The 14,973-nt window shown below is 41.3% G+C and overlaps 2 protein-coding genes and 1 long non-coding RNA gene across 11 annotated transcripts in view; 1 reads left to right on the top strand and 2 right to left on the bottom strand.

The window, feature by feature from the left end:
- Positions 1–861: 861 nt before the first annotated feature.
- On the bottom strand, positions 862–6,908 carry MRPS10 (mitochondrial ribosomal protein S10). Its single transcript, XM_040553305.1, has 7 exons — positions 6,832–6,908; positions 3,984–4,042; positions 3,806–3,878; positions 2,970–3,109; positions 2,391–2,499; positions 1,302–1,389; positions 862–1,047 (listed from the first exon to the last, which is right to left on the bottom strand). The coding sequence occupies exons 1-7, from the start codon at positions 6,865–6,867 to the stop codon at positions 959–961; spliced, it is 594 nt and encodes a 197-aa protein (XP_040409239.1). The 5' UTR covers positions 6,868–6,908; the 3' UTR covers positions 862–958.
- A 19-nt stretch (positions 6,909–6,927) lies between these two features.
- Positions 6,928–10,448, top strand: LOC121068221. The gene is made up of 2 exons (XR_005818722.1): positions 6,928–7,343; positions 7,881–10,448. It is a non-coding gene; the product is annotated as an uncharacterized LOC121068221 (long non-coding RNA).
- Positions 10,388–14,973, bottom strand: part of TRERF1 (transcriptional regulating factor 1) — a 99,002-nt gene continuing 94,416 nt past the window's right edge. For all 9 annotated transcript variants that reach the window (XM_040553301.1, XM_040553303.1, XM_040553300.1 and 6 more), the window contains 5 exons: positions 14,126–14,214; positions 13,218–13,331; positions 12,280–12,468; positions 11,573–11,781; positions 10,388–10,925 (listed from right to left, as the gene is read on the bottom strand). In XM_040553301.1, coding sequence (XP_040409235.1) covers positions 10,604–10,925; positions 11,573–11,781; positions 12,280–12,468; positions 13,218–13,331; positions 14,126–14,214 — 923 coding nt within the window. In that variant the 3' untranslated portion in view covers positions 10,388–10,603. The remainder of the gene's footprint in view (positions 10,926–11,572; positions 11,782–12,279; positions 12,469–13,217; positions 13,332–14,125; positions 14,215–14,973) is intronic.

Genomic DNA, 14,973 nt, shown 5'->3' with positions numbered 1-14,973 from the left:
ATAGCAGTCAAATCATACACTCCCTTAGTAGTAGAAGCAGATGCCTTGCAGCTCTGTTCTTCCTGCTGATCTAGCACAGGCAGAAGTGCTTAATGCAATCTGAAGTCACTGATGCTTTTGCACCTAGTATTATCACTTTTTTTTTTTCCAAATTAGTTGAGCACCCTCTTATATTTGTACTTTTTTTCCCCTCTAAGCATAACTAGTGTCCAGCTAGACTGGGTTTACAGAATAACCAACACACCGGTTTAGAGAAAGGCTATGCCTTTCTTCGCAATAAAACAAAGGATTTAATGCAGTTTGTCCTACCTACAGTGACACATTCTATTATCCATTTGCTCTGCAACATGGTTCTACAGACATTTCATGTAAGTTAGAGACATAAGCCCATGGAAATCTCACATCTGTACTGCAATCGCTGTGTTCTTCTGTTAGCAAGCAGTTAATAATATTGGAAACGAGTCTGTTGAACTGTAGGAGCCTAAAAAAGTCTCATGCCTCACTGTTCCCTAAGATTGTGTTTTCTGACTTACTGTAAGTTGATAAGTAAGCTGTGTACACAACTGAAATTCTTTTTTTTTTTGCAATAGCAAAAAAAGTCTAAATCTGGTATTCATTACCTTAAAATTACACAAACATGAGCAAGTTTTTGCAAGTATTTCAGAATTCAGAAGCCATTCAGTATCAAATAGGGATCAAGATTATACATAAATAAATCGTAACTTTTTACAAACAGTACAGATGATCACAGTTCTTGACCACAGAGTACAGTGAAACTTCTACACTTCACAGATGTTCAGTCTACAAGTACTGGAGCTATGATCAAGAATAACTCAGTAAAACAAGAGTTTATACAATTTCTTTGTAAAAGAGGACTTTTATTTGTCAGCAGTGTCTTAGTAAATGAGGTTGACAGGAGCAACTAGTTCCAGCACTAATAGCCAAGTACCCGTTGAGTTCATGATTTGATTTCTGTTTCTTCTACTTGAGGTAGTGTATCCCAAACTGGTTCCTGAATGTGTTCAGGTATTCTCTCTATCTTAGTCTAAAAGGAAAAGAAAGAAACCATTTATTATACGAACTAGTTAACATCTAACTACTTCATTTAGTCGGGTTTGATATATTTATCAGATTAAAAATGCCACCTAGTGGCGTTTTCAAGCAATACAGCCTCTTTACCTTTCAATACTTTGAAAAAAAGGTCCTTTACAAACTACATGTGTTACTTCTACTAACAATTATCAGTATTTACATCTGGACTTAATCTCACAGCAGTTAACACTGTGAGATGGAAACTTACCTTTTTACTTCCATGGCAACTCCTTCAGGTAAGTTTCGTTCAACATACTCCAAGTACACTGCAGCAGTACTGCCCGTTAGGTATTTTAACTAAAACAGAAGTAATGTTTTTTAATAAGCAACTAATATTTCAAACAGGATATAAAAAAAAATGAGTTTGCTATAGCTTCTCTAGTTCTTGCTATGGGACCAAGCATCTTACAGTGGGAGTGGAGACAGTTAAGCTGTACATAACAGTTATGCAGGTATAAAATAGCAATTTCATACCACAGAACTGTGCATACTGCCTGTGATCATATGCATTGATTATGATCGAAGTGCAGCTATCTGATCAAATCAATTTGAGGTTATGCAAAAATTCACAGCTTTTGTATGCTCTCAAAGTTCAAGCTGGCTATAAATCCTGCAACTCCGGAATTCCACTGCATTCTTGCTTTTCTGGCTTCTCCCGGACAGCTAAAGTTGTTGGTCTGCGGGCAGCACTGCACGACTGCCTGCGGACGACTGTCTGGGGACGTTATGCAAAGTCCCATTTTGCTAAGCTCTGTGCAATTACACAGTAAGAGACCCAGGGGCCACAAAACGCTGGCAGTAAACCTTTCTTCTAAGAAAGTCAACCACAGCTGCATTCTAAACCATACATAAGTCTGCGTCATCAGCCACAGAGCGAGTGGTTTGTACACACTTCCTTTCCTGTATTTCCCCCTTGCAATTTTTAGTTTGCCACATGATGCTGCATAGGGCAGAAGTGTTCAAAAATTATTAGGCAAACTCACAGAGAACAGAACCCTCAGTGACTGGTAGTGACAATGATTTACCTGCATCTTTTTCCCTTCCTGAGAAAGTTCCTATTCCCTGGATTATTGGAAACAAAGAACATAAAACATACAAAAGTAACTCTGATATCTATCTTATTTTTAACCTTCTTTCAGATAGGATCAAAATCAGCCTTTTAGTCCAAAAATTATGTAGGCTGTACATTCAGAGTAACTTGTGTTACATTTGGTGTACCTAGGTCAGCTCTTTTCTGCTATTCCCCGTACTCTCCTCCCCAGCCCAATTAATGTATATATATTTAACATCTTTCTTACCTCCAAACATGTGTAATGTGTTCTCATTTCATACTGAACTCTGTGCTTCTTGTAAATGTGTACAGATTTTAGAAGAGTAAATCGTTCTATCTTCTTTGGAGGTCTATGTCTGAACAAAGCACAAAGAAAATGTTGTAATACTTAATTTTATATAAAGGATGCTAATATGAATTAACTGAGAATATGGTGAAATCCTTGTTCTTATTTGACATTTAGAAGATCCACAATATTAAGTGCTGGTACGGTTTAGTATTAATCCACATGGGCACAGCTCATTCTCAGGTATTAACCAGCTTTAGTTCAAGAAAGCTACAGCACTGACAGCTGTAACAAGAGTACTGTTGGTATTCTTCACGCACTTAAAATGCAATCCTGCTGTGGCAGTGCTGTGTGTATCACTGCTGCTGCTTCCCCATCATTGCGCTGCTATCTAAAAAGTGTTAGATTTATAACCTGAGAAATGTCAGATTACACCCATTTCTTCTGAAAAAGGAAATACTTGTAAGCACAGAACTTGAGTTACAGTAGACGATGTGAAAAGCACCTGACACCACATCATGCTAGAGATCAGTTACTTACATTTTTTCAACAGAGATGCCAAGTTCTTTAGCTGCAAGCACTGCAAAATATTCATAGCTGTCCAACACGGCTTTATCGTGGCCTTTAACCAAAAGGGACAGTCTCTTGTACAGTGTTTCTGGCTCCTCTGAGAGAGTCACCTGCATTTAGAAATGGATAAGAGTTAACACACCATGTTCTCCTTAAATAATCCATGCACTACGTTTTCTTAGCCTGCATGCCCCATTTGTAAAACAGGAAAAAAAAAAAACAACAAACCTCACACAGTGTTAGCTGCTCATTTTTGTTTACCTGCAAGAAGCTGACTCTATTATCTCGATTGACAGTCCTTGGACAGTCCATGGGATCTAACTTCGGATCTAGCACTGCCTGTAAAAACTTGGCTTGTTTGTATGTATCAGAGAAATTTAACGTGTGTCTGAAATCCTAGACAAAATCAAGGCAACCATGTTCTATATGTAAGATATACACCATACGCTTTCAAGAATTTTCCACCTCACCAGCCCTGGTTTCCAGGCTTCCAAACCAGAAACAAAGTACTTAGATTGGCTAAGATGCTGCAAGTGCTGAACTAAGTGTGGCCAAAAAGCCGTTTTTTTTAATAGAGTTACAGCTGCATAGAGAAGGAAGAAAGTGACGAAGAGGCAACTTTAAGCTTCAGGAATCTTTCTGGGAAAAAAAAATTCCCAAATACCAATAATCAAATCTTTTTCTTTCTCTAAGGCAAATTTGACATCATTTAGACAGACCTTTAAAAAGCTGAAATAGAAGAATTTGTTTTTTTCTGTACATCCTTTTAAGACAACGTGCAAAATATTGTTCTATATAACACTTACCAAAGGATTAGTTTTACGCTCCTGAGTTTGAACATGGGTTCCAGAGAACCGTACTCCCATCAAGTCACTGGTTCTAGATAGATGGTAAAGAGAAAAGCATAATATTAGTGTTAAAGTTAGATTTTTTTTAAGGGAAATTGGGGGAAAAGTGGGCAGGAGAAAGATCTATTAAACTTACGGAAGAAAACATTGCTTTTGAATAATTCTGCTTGCATAATTGGCAGGAAGAGCTGATCCCTGTATAAAACAAACAGTCAAATGGCTTCTTTTTCTCCCCAAACCGAAAGTAGCCAGCTAATAATACAGGTTTATTAAAGGTTACTTTTATGCACCATGGTGATACTCATTTGATCTACCAAATGAGTACGTTTGCTCTATTGGAAAACACAGGAAAACAGAAGCACAGAATTATATTGTAGTATACAATAGGATCATAAAAACGATGACAAAAACACACACATAAAAAACCATCAACAACAAAAACAACCAAAAAAACCCACACGCATGCAGGAAAGAATCTAACAGCATGCAGCTATTATTAACCATGCACCTGAATAGCAATCATAAAGTGTTTTTTATTAGAAAAATATATTTTGCGTGGCATCAGATACCATTTCTGCATATAGCAGAGTTTCCTGTTTAGACCTGCTTTCATAGGACAGTATCTATTAGCTCTATCAAGAGACAAGCCCAAGTAGGACTTGCTGTTGTAAAAGCAGTTGAAAATAGTATCTTATAAAGGATACGATGCAAAAATTCAACCTCTGAATTTAATTTGAAATTTCCCATTGTTTTTTTTAACAAAATGTTCCTTGTGTTTTGAACATTTGTTCTGTTGAGAACATAGAAATGGATAGAAATGGTTCTAACAAGTAAATGCACTTTGTTGAAAAGATAGCATGATTTTTCGGTGTTAAAACGGAAACCCAACTGTTAATCAAGATGTAACCTTACTGTCTGTCATACCAGATAAATCTCTTCCCTTCTGAACGTTACGTGGCTTCTAGCTTCCTACCAGTAACTCTCAACTTGGCAAAGTTAGAGACTACTCGGGGAGGGGGGCAAGGAACCAGAACCCTCTTGCTTAAAAGAAACTCAAGACTGTGCAGAACGCAGGAGCACCATGAGCTAAGCCTACTTATCCAGCCCCTTGGTGCTCTTATTTAACAGGTGCTGGGGTCATGGCTTTCAGAGAGGGAAGACAGATTCCCCGCACACCAGCCAGAATTAACGCTCTTCCACATAACCTTAACTTAGTCACTCATGGATATGTATAAATCTAACTGTACACTGCTATCATGTCCCCAGCTTTCTCCAGTATGCATTATACGTTAATTACAGATCAGCAGTGAACGAAGCTGTTCTCTGAAGTCATTCTGCCTCAGTCACTGTTTACCCAGGAAATTCTGCATTCAGTAGGAAGGAAGAGGCAGGACACTTTCCTCTTTACAAAGCTAATTGTTATCTGAAAAACACAGCTGAGTGTCTCCCGTTAGGCAAATCCAAACTTTGTCAGATGATCACAGCTATTACATCTTAAGTACACAACACAATAAGCAACTTTAGGAGCACAGAGTATCTGCCACTGTAGCTGATGCCCACCAAAATGTTTCCAAGTTCATGTTAAGAACTCCTTGAGACCTAATACCCCACATTAAAGAAACAGATCTTATGGAGTTAGGTTGACCCTTGCACCTCCATTCTCCTTATGTGAAATCAGAATACCACCTTCCTTTCATCCAGGTGCAAAATACAATGTCATCACCATCACCTGACATCATGTCAGAGAACTGATAACCCCACAAGCACAGAAAGTTTCTGTTCAGTGCAGGTCTTAAACTGCGTGTGGCAGCATCCTACCCCAGATGCCAAAGGAGAGACTACAGATTGGGCAGTCATCAGTAAGTAAAATGCTGTTATAAGAAGGCAAAAAAAATCGTAGCTAGAAGTTGTATTGGTGCTTTTGTGTTTTGTATGTACGCAGTCTCTGATACATACATAGTCTGTTACTTTATCTAATTGGCCTTGTATTACAGATTTATTATTTGCACACAAAGATGCATACGCTTATAGCACGTACACCCTGTCCTGTGCTGCTGGAAACAGAAACTACAGTCTTTGTATAGTAAAGATGAATAAAACAAAACATGAAATATTAGAGTTCCACCCCGTGTACTGAACTCCACAGCCTTTACAACATCACACAATTGCGCATACTGCTCCCACCACATGCAGCCCCCTTTTGTTACAAATTGTGCAACTAAGTGTTGAGTCTAAAACTTTTGTAAAATAAAATTAAAGGTGTTCTGTGCAAATTTTGATTAAGTGACACTTGGTGTACCCCAGGTAACCAAAATAGCATTTGGCATGCATTAAAATCTATTCTAACAGCTTCTTTCACTGTCCGACTGAAATACTTGACACATCCTTGTTAATGGCTGTTGTAGGAGGTGGAAGAGACAATCAAACTGCAACAGGATTTAATTTAATTCCCTGTTGGAGCCAATCAAAACACAACTACCCTCTCTCAGTGGGGAACAGCCCCGTTATTTGGGGGAGAGAAACAAGCAGGATGAGCTGGAGATGGCTGTCTGGAAGGTGAGCAAGTCTAGAACACAGCACATACACAGAGAGCATTTAGGGCTTCAGAAACCCAACAGGAAACTCGTAACATTATACTTCCCTCAACGTGTGAGGAAAGCAACCGCTCTTAAAAGTCATGAGCAGCAGAGCCACCGCTACTTTAAATCCAGCAAGTCTTCCTGCTTTTCCCCCTGCAGCTCCAAGACCAGGAGCATTAAGCTAGACAAGAACTCGCTGCAAGATCCCAAGCGCCAGCCACCGCCACCCCCTACCCGCAGGGCAACCCGCCACAGCCGGACTGCAGAGGAGCCCCCCGGAACCCCCTGCACCGATGGCGGCGGTCGAGACGCAGCCCCGACCTTTCCCTCCGTCCCCGGGAGGGAAGATGAGAGACCAAAGACCGGGGAGCCGCCGAGGCGCCCCTGCCCCGCCGCACGCCCCACCTGCCAGAGCCGCCTCCACAAGCACCCGGCCGCCATCTTGTGCAGCGCGGCCCCGCCCGCCGCGCCGCCGGACAGCGCCCCCGCCGCCCCGGAGGAGCCGCGGCCGCCCGTGAGGCGCCGGCGCTGCGGCACCGGCGGGCATAGGGCGGCGACGGGGACGGGGATCGGGATGGGGCCGGGGAGCCGCGGTTGCGGCGTGGGGGGCACCGACAGCCCGCACCGCGCCAGCCCCCAGCTGCGCTCCCCGGCCCCCGGGTAAGGGCGCCGCCGCACCGGCTCTGCCCCCTCAGCGGCCGCCCTCACGCGCTCTCCGATTTTTCCAGGGCAGCAAGGGGAAAACCACTGCCACAGAGAAGGAAGAGGCTAGGGGACACTTCTCCCAGCCCGGGCCTGGAGAGGTGACTCGTTTTTTAAGAGGGTAGATCAGGCTTCATCAACTGTATCCCCCCCCTCCACAAATAACGCTTTCTACTGCACGTCGTTTTCACCTCTGCCCACCCACAGGTATGCAGGTGAATACATTATTTTTTTTCTTGGAACATTTTAGGAAGCCATCAAAAAAGTTACACGTGAGCTTAGGTTTTGACGTTCACCCCTCTGAAAAATACTCAAATAGACTGTTAGCAAAACCCTGTTGGGTGGGTTTTGCTAAAATAAAATGGACTGGAAGTGTCACGTAAACCCCTTCAGTCTTCACACAGTCTTCACCCAGGTTCTGATCGGTACCAAAGATTAAGGGTGGAGGGGATGTGAACAAGCACTTAATTCACACCACTAAGCCCTCCTAGTACACAACCAGGCAAGTAATAACCTGCAATTCAGCTGTGTGCAAGTTAAATGCTAACAGCAGGAACCTGAAACCAGCGGAGATCACAAGCTATATAAAATGCATATATTTTTTTATTTCGTTACTTCCTCTGCCACCTAAAATTAACAGTCTGCTTTTTACACTAAAACACCTAAAATATTTACAACCATCTTCTAATAAAATAACAGTTAAATATTGAAAATAAGATTTTTCTCATAAAATATGTTTTCTGTATGTACAGGTTTTAGCAAAGAGGACCGGGTTCAATAGTGAACAGTTTTCCATCATCAACCGTCAGTAAGAAAACAACTTCCCTGAAATAAAACTGTCTGATTTATGTACAAATAGGCAGAACAGCATCTGTTTCACATCAGCCAATGCAACACTTAAAGAAGTCAATGTTTGAGGCCTAAATTGTGTACTGTGTAAGACGTGCATTTTTTTCTTTATGAATAACTTCTTTGGTTATTGTTGTTCTATCATCTTCTTGGCTGTAGAATAAAACAGCACCTGATTAGCATTACAGAACCAGGCATATATACGTATGCATTTATGTATACACTGGGTTTAGCACAGATACCTGTCCAATTGTTGCTAGAAAAGTTCCGCTGTAGTTTCTTTGACACAGAGCTGCTTTTCAGAATCCAGTCCACAAGTTTTACTGCACTTCACTCTGGTCGTCAAGCAGAACTCTCACTGACCTCAGTTACCACTTTGCTGAGACACTTGGTTTGCTGCCCACCACCAGCAGTGCAGTCAGGAAATGTTTCAATTTTGCCAGGGTGGCAACCTTTCTCAGAAACCTCCTTGAAGTTCAAGAGCATAGAGGTTTGGAAGAGAAAAAGTAGACTGCTCGATTGTTTCTGCCACAGCCAACTCAAGCTACAGCTCACAAAACCCACCACTTTGCTAACACTAAGACTTGTGCACCCTACAAAATGTGCCATCCATGGATTTAGTTGGCAGCACCCAGCTGAACACCCAGACAGTTGAACTTGGGCTACATGGGCCCTGCAAACAGTGATGTGTCACAGCGTGGACTGGAACTGATCATGAGTGTGCTGACTGGCAGCTCAGAAAAGGAAAGAAGGCTGCTGCCTGATCTCCTGAAACTCACAGGTACAGCGATTGAGAACATTGTCCTTTCTGTATGAGAGGGAGCAAAATTCTACCCACTGGTCAAAAATAACCGAAAAGTCTCTGAAACAACCCCCAAAACACTAAAACCACATACACAGGAACTTCACTAACCTGAAACTGAGAAGCGACTGCCATTCTCCTGAAGGGCTGTTCTTTAGTATCAGAACACTTGACCTGAAGTAAAAAGTTCAGGTCATTTGGCTTCACGTATTTGGCTTTAACAGAGAAGTTACCTCTCTGCCAGCGAGTCCCACTGGTTTTGAAATTGTGGTCCAGTACTCCTATACAAAAGTATTGTGGTTTACCCTCATTTTGCATAGTTACACAAAAGAAGACAGTAGAAAATAAGATCCTCCATTTCTCAGTCTTCTTACAACATTAGGAATGTGACAAAAAGACCTCAACAAAAAACAAAACCCAACCCATAAAAAATTGGAAACTGGAAGATCTAAAATTGGTCTTATAAAATATTTTATAAAATTAGCAGTACCCTCTACTGTACGAGATTCACAAGAAAATCAGTGCTACTTGCTGTGAAAGCTCTAAAGTCAGTACTCCTTTTCTGTAATTAAAGGTCCACTCAGCCTAACTCCATTTCTTCCAGAGGTTCTAGATTTGCTCAAGATTCTGCAAGGTACGATTATTTTCAGATCTCATTTAGAGAACCACATTCAAATTTATATAAATGGAGTTAGACATCTGGCATGTAGATCTGAGCCTAAGGGAGGAGAAACAGTATACAAACAGCAACATCATCTCACCTTGGGAGCGTGTTTTACTAAATAAATACCATTTGAATTTGATGCAATGAGGAAGACTGAAAATGGCACAAGAGCAACACTTCATGCATAGGAATACTAACTAACATATGCTGAAGGCATATACTCCATCAATCTCTTCCACAGGCAGGAACGTCTCCTTGTATTTGCCCAGTAAGAGTAAGCTGCTGCATTGCTCAAGCATATGTTCCTAAAACCAATGAGATGGCTATTCAACAGTGTGATTTATTGTCACAGCAAAATATAATTCCAGTGCAATCTGATTACCAAGGCAGTGCTCTGATTCAGCGTTCCCATCCGATGATGTGAACCACAGCACAATTGTCTTCTTTCTTCAATCCTTGAATTAGGTCATTTTAAAATCAGCAGATCAAAACCTTGTTAAAAAGGAAGCTCTAAAACATACAAGGTAACCAAAGCTTTTATGAACTAACATGTATGCATTAAGGCAAGACAGAACTGAAAAAGTACTGTGATACTACAGATGATACAGTCACTCCTGTATTTATTTCACAGTTAAAGATTTTTTTTTCCTCTACCTCCCTTGAAATGACAGCACACAAAAAAAGAACGTAATCATCTCCTTAACAGAGATGACATTTAGCTTCTAGAAGATGCTGGAAGTGATCCAGTGCAGGCAAGAAAAATGTTCCACCAGAAGTGTGCAGAGATATTCTTGTAAGTGGGGTAAAGTGAAACTTGGAAGGGTTAAAGACTAAAGATCCTACTGTGAGTGTCTGGAGGGAAATGACAGCAGAACTGTGAACTTCTCGAATTAGCGGCCTTTGAAGATACCAGCAAAATAAGCCCAGATAAAAACACCTTGTAAGAATATTTGTACCAATTATTTATTTTCCCCCCCAAAACACAAATTAATAAAAAAAAAAAGGGAAAAAAAAAGCAGATTTCTCTTCTAGACCTGGATAAAAGAATTATCATTTCTCAACAGGTAGTTTACAATCAGTGGGGAATAAACGAACAGTCCAGGTTTCCTGATCGATGCATTCAGGGTGTGCTCAGTAGCTGTCTTTATCAAACAACTTATTTACAACTCAGCATCATCCTGCAGTAGATCTGCATCTTCATCATCTAATAAAAGGTCGGCATCCATGACTTCATTCTCTTCCATGACATCACCTAACTCCTGAACAACATCGTCGTCAATGTCACCGACATTTTCAACGTGTTTAACCAAACTCATATGATCCAGAGGGATCAAACTATGCCCAACTGGCCCAGTAGTTCTTGCAATAGTAGCTGCCATTTCTGCTGCCACTGCAGCTTTCTGAGCCTTCTGCCTTTGCTGTTCTTCTTGTTGTCTGTGGGTCTTCATATGAGCATTGCGGCTTTTGATTTTGAAAAATACTCTAAAATTTCAAAAGAAAAAAAAGAAAAAAAAATCAGATAAAAGTGCATTGCTTATGATGAAGGGAGCCAAAAAAGACTCAACAACCTATCAGTACATTTGCTTCCCTGTTCTGAAATAGAAGTCAGCGAAGCCTGCAGTGCCATGGTGAGAATTTCAGGGACAGACTACCAGATTTGTACATTCTGACGGTATCAAAATGGCCTACTCAGACTGCTGAGGCTATTTTGCAGCTCCCGCAATTGCTTCAGTACCTACGCACGTTCAAATCCTCCCTGGACTTATTTTCACCACGTTCTTGCACAACAGGCAAAAATCACCTTCTAGAATGGACAAACTCGAGCACACAGAGAAAGTTGCTCATAGTCACATGCAAGCCTGTGATGAAGTATGAAACCAGAGTGTCAGATGTAGGAACTCCAGCAGAGGAGAAAATTCAGGAAAATTGGATTAAATGCTGCAGGAGATATATCTAAACTGTCATGCAAACCAACCTCTGAAGGTTTTGGTAGAAGAACATGACATCTTAAGGGGAAACTATTATTTTGAGACGATTACAGCAGAATAAACAATTTGTTGCAATGCTATTCATTTGGATTGTAAATAGGCAAATGCAGTGCGATACCACAGACAGTTATATCCACTTACTTGCCACACTCCTTACAAGGAAAAATTGTTGTTGGGTCGGTCTCACCACTCGTTGTGCTGTGGGCAGGTGAACTCTTGATGGAGCAGTATCCGCTCTGCGTACCAGATTTCTGCTTAGTGCCTGGAATAGTGCATCGTGGTTTTGTCACCTGGTTTGTACCTCCATGAATGCGAGCGTGGCCATTTAGCGCTTGTCGGGAACTGAACACCTGATGGGGCGTAGGGAAGGAAAAAAACATCAAGAAAAACTGCACTAGAACAGGAACTACAGAAAGCTGAATGCATATTATAAAAAAACAACTGTACGTGTCAGATGCACACCATCTACTTGGTCATATGCTGCTTGCTTTCAGCTATATCCCACTAGAGCTGAACAAACAAGTTATAATAAAGACTTGTAACTTAGTTATAATAAAAGCAAACCAATGAGCTATCTTATTATTACAGCTGTATAACAAAAAGGCAAACAGAGCTGTTACTATATATCCCTACATCATGTCAGGATACAGTTTGGTGTAAAGATCACCATATTGCCTGTATTTAACAGTGTAAGATTTGTAAGATTTCAAAGCAGACAAAATGACTTGTCCCAAGATATGCAGGAGGTATCACTGGCCAGGAACAGTCTAAACACCTGATTTCCAAAAATCACTATTCGTTAACATACGAAGCCCCTGCTATTATTTAAAGATATGAAATGCACGTACAGCGCCGCAGTTTGGCATTTCACAGATGAAGGAGGATGAAGAAAGTGAAAGACTCTGAAGGGCAGGCAGGTCTATAGGTCCTACGAGAGGGATAGCTGGTGGGTCAGGAGACTTCTGCATTTCCCTTTCTTCCTTCCTGTCTTCTTCAATCTCCTCATCTTCCTCTAACACTTCCTCTTCTCCACTTGTCTGAAATAGAGTGCATTTAAGAAATACTAGAAATATGGCCAAATACAGACAGCACAGGCTAATAGAATGTAGAAACTGCTGGAACAGGTTAGCCAAGTCTGCTTCCAGGGTTTGGGATTTTTTCCCATCTTGGCTGAACTTCTGATCTTGCTGGAACCACCACTCCTTAATGGACAAGCTACAGCTCATGAAGCTTCACTGCAGCACTCAGAATGCCCTCCAACTGTTTTACGGAGCCATGGCTCCAAAAGCCTACAGATGCCAAAGTGCAATACTCCCATTTTTAGAATGGGGATGCACACTACATTCATAGTTGAATTAAATGGCTTACTAAACAAAATATGTCTTTTAAGAATGCTTCAACTATCTAATACGGACCTCGCACACCAAGAATTCATTGCCAGTCTGTGTAAATGCTAGTTGTACCAGAATGGCTGAGCACTTTTAGGCACATGCACACACACACAGAAGAATAACTTACAGATGGTTACCTGCTTCATCAGTAGCAAAGCCGTAATTGTTGGACTAGAGTTAGATAATGCACTGGTCATCACACTTTTATCTCACTACAGGAACACAAAATCTTGGTGTAGCTGAGGCCACAGAATGCTCACACAGATCATAATTTAGAACTACGGAATAATTTAGGTCAGAAGAGGCCTATGTCATCTAGCCCAACCTCCTGCTCAAAACAGTACAAACTTCAAAATTAGCAACCGTTAAATTTTCTTATATTCTTCTACATTTACCATGCATTCCTCTCTTTTTTTCTCTAAGCGTGTTCTGTGTTTCCGTCCCAACCGCAGGATTTTCTTCCAGGTATAGTAGTATTCCACACATTGTGCAACCGTCTTAGACTTAACCTGTAGTTAAGTAATTGCAGAAATAGTCCAATCTTAATTTCTCATTTTAATTCAAGACAACTTTAATATATCCCAAGAGGCAGGTTTTATTTATCAAACATTCAAATGGAGAAATAAAGTCAATTTGAATACAACACAAATACTCTTGCAGAATCATTTTGTTAATTATTGCTTTTCAGTCAAATTTGTGTTGACTGTTTCAGCTTCAGTACATTTTTCTGGGATTCTCTAGACTCTAGTCAGATAGTGACCGAGAAAGTACATTTATAGCTCAGGCATACAATACCACTGAGAATTAAGATTTGGTTCCTATAAACCCGAATGTTTTCCAACATTTTAGCTAACAGCAAGGGGATTTAATTCTGCCCCGAGACAGACACAACTCGTCTTTTCTGCTTTGTGACAGAACATGAAAATTAAGCCCAAACACATTCTCTCTTTATGAGCACATTTCAACCCTTTCTGGTGCGAGGCTCAGTGCCTGTGACCCGGGCAGCTTTCAACGAACTGCCGGGGAACGTGAAGGCATTGGCGGGCACCATAACTGGGGAGCCTCCGATTTCTGATGTGCCAACTGTTCAATATAACAAGAGGAACAGATCATTTTTATCTTTTTACCAGTGCTGCGGTTGCATGCATAGGTACACCAAATGAAAAACCCTACTGACAGCACCCTTCTACCTGCTGCTGGGTCTATGCCTGCAATAAGCGGGGTCTGTCACTGGAGGGAAGACAAAGGGGAACAGAATGCAGCAGATGGAAGCAAACAGTTAACAGAACAGAAACAACCTTACCATTTTCTGTACAAATATAAAATCTTTGCTGTAGGTGGACAATGCCTCTTTGAACAGCCTCCTTTCTTGATGCGTCCATTTGTCAGAGCCTTAAAAAAAAAAACAACACACACAGTGAACTCATTATAAACAACAAAAACCTTCCACCTTTATGTTGAAGTAGTATCTGGACCGAAAACTGGGAAACCTGAAGCACAGGCTGGCGATTGCTGCCAGGCAAACCAAGTCTGGCTGTGCTGACTCAGGCCTGAAGCCCACCTCAGCAGCACTTCATCTCCAGCAGCAGCCCCAGGCAGTTGCCTAGGAAACAGTAAGATCAGAGCAAGCAAATACAACGCCTCTCCCTAATTTTTCCTAACCTCTGACCATTTATGGTTCAGGGGATTTCCTGAATCTGTTGGAATTTGCTTATGTGGTAACCAACCTTCTAAGTGCTGACCCACTCTTCCTTTCGATTAATTAAGTCTCTTGCATCTACAACATACTTTGCCAATGGGGTTTGCAGATCACTAGGCTGTCTGCATGAAGGATCCAGCTCCTTTTCTTTGATTCCTGGCTCCCAAGTAGCTTCACTGGATGACCCCTCGTTGTTCAAGTGGAAAAGAAAAATGAACCCATTCTCTACCATCACCTGCACGCTACTGAGGATTTCATGTCCCTTCTGTCACTTTCTTCCCCCTCCTGAAGAGGCCAAGATGCTTCAATGCCTTTGGTCATGACTGTTGTTCCTCTCTGAACCTTCTCAGTACTAAAACCCCCATCTAGAGATGAAGGGAACAGAAAGGCTGATAATAATCCACAGACGTACACAGTGGCACCACCACGTGCTCTATTCTCCTAACATCAGA

This window comes from Cygnus olor, chromosome 3, assembly GCF_009769625.2.
Source record: "Cygnus olor isolate bCygOlo1 chromosome 3, bCygOlo1.pri.v2, whole genome shotgun sequence".
Classification (NCBI taxonomy): Eukaryota; Metazoa; Chordata; class Aves; order Anseriformes; family Anatidae; genus Cygnus; species Cygnus olor.
This window is presented reverse-complemented; position numbering and strand designations above follow the sequence as displayed.

Excerpts from the sequence above, each read along its gene's own strand:
- MRPS10 (XM_040553305.1), bottom strand. The coding sequence starts at position 6,867 with ATGGCGGCCGGGTGCTTGTGGAGGCGGCTCTGGCAG. Across the intron at positions 3,879-3,983 it reads CAAAAGCAATGTTTTCTTCC|AACCAGTGACTTGATGGGAG; the intron begins GTAAGTTTAATA and ends CCATCTATCTAG. Across the intron at positions 1,048-1,301 it reads AGTTGCCATGGAAGTAAAAA|AGACTAAGATAGAGAGAATA; the intron begins GGTAAGTTTCCA and ends TCTTTTCCTTTT.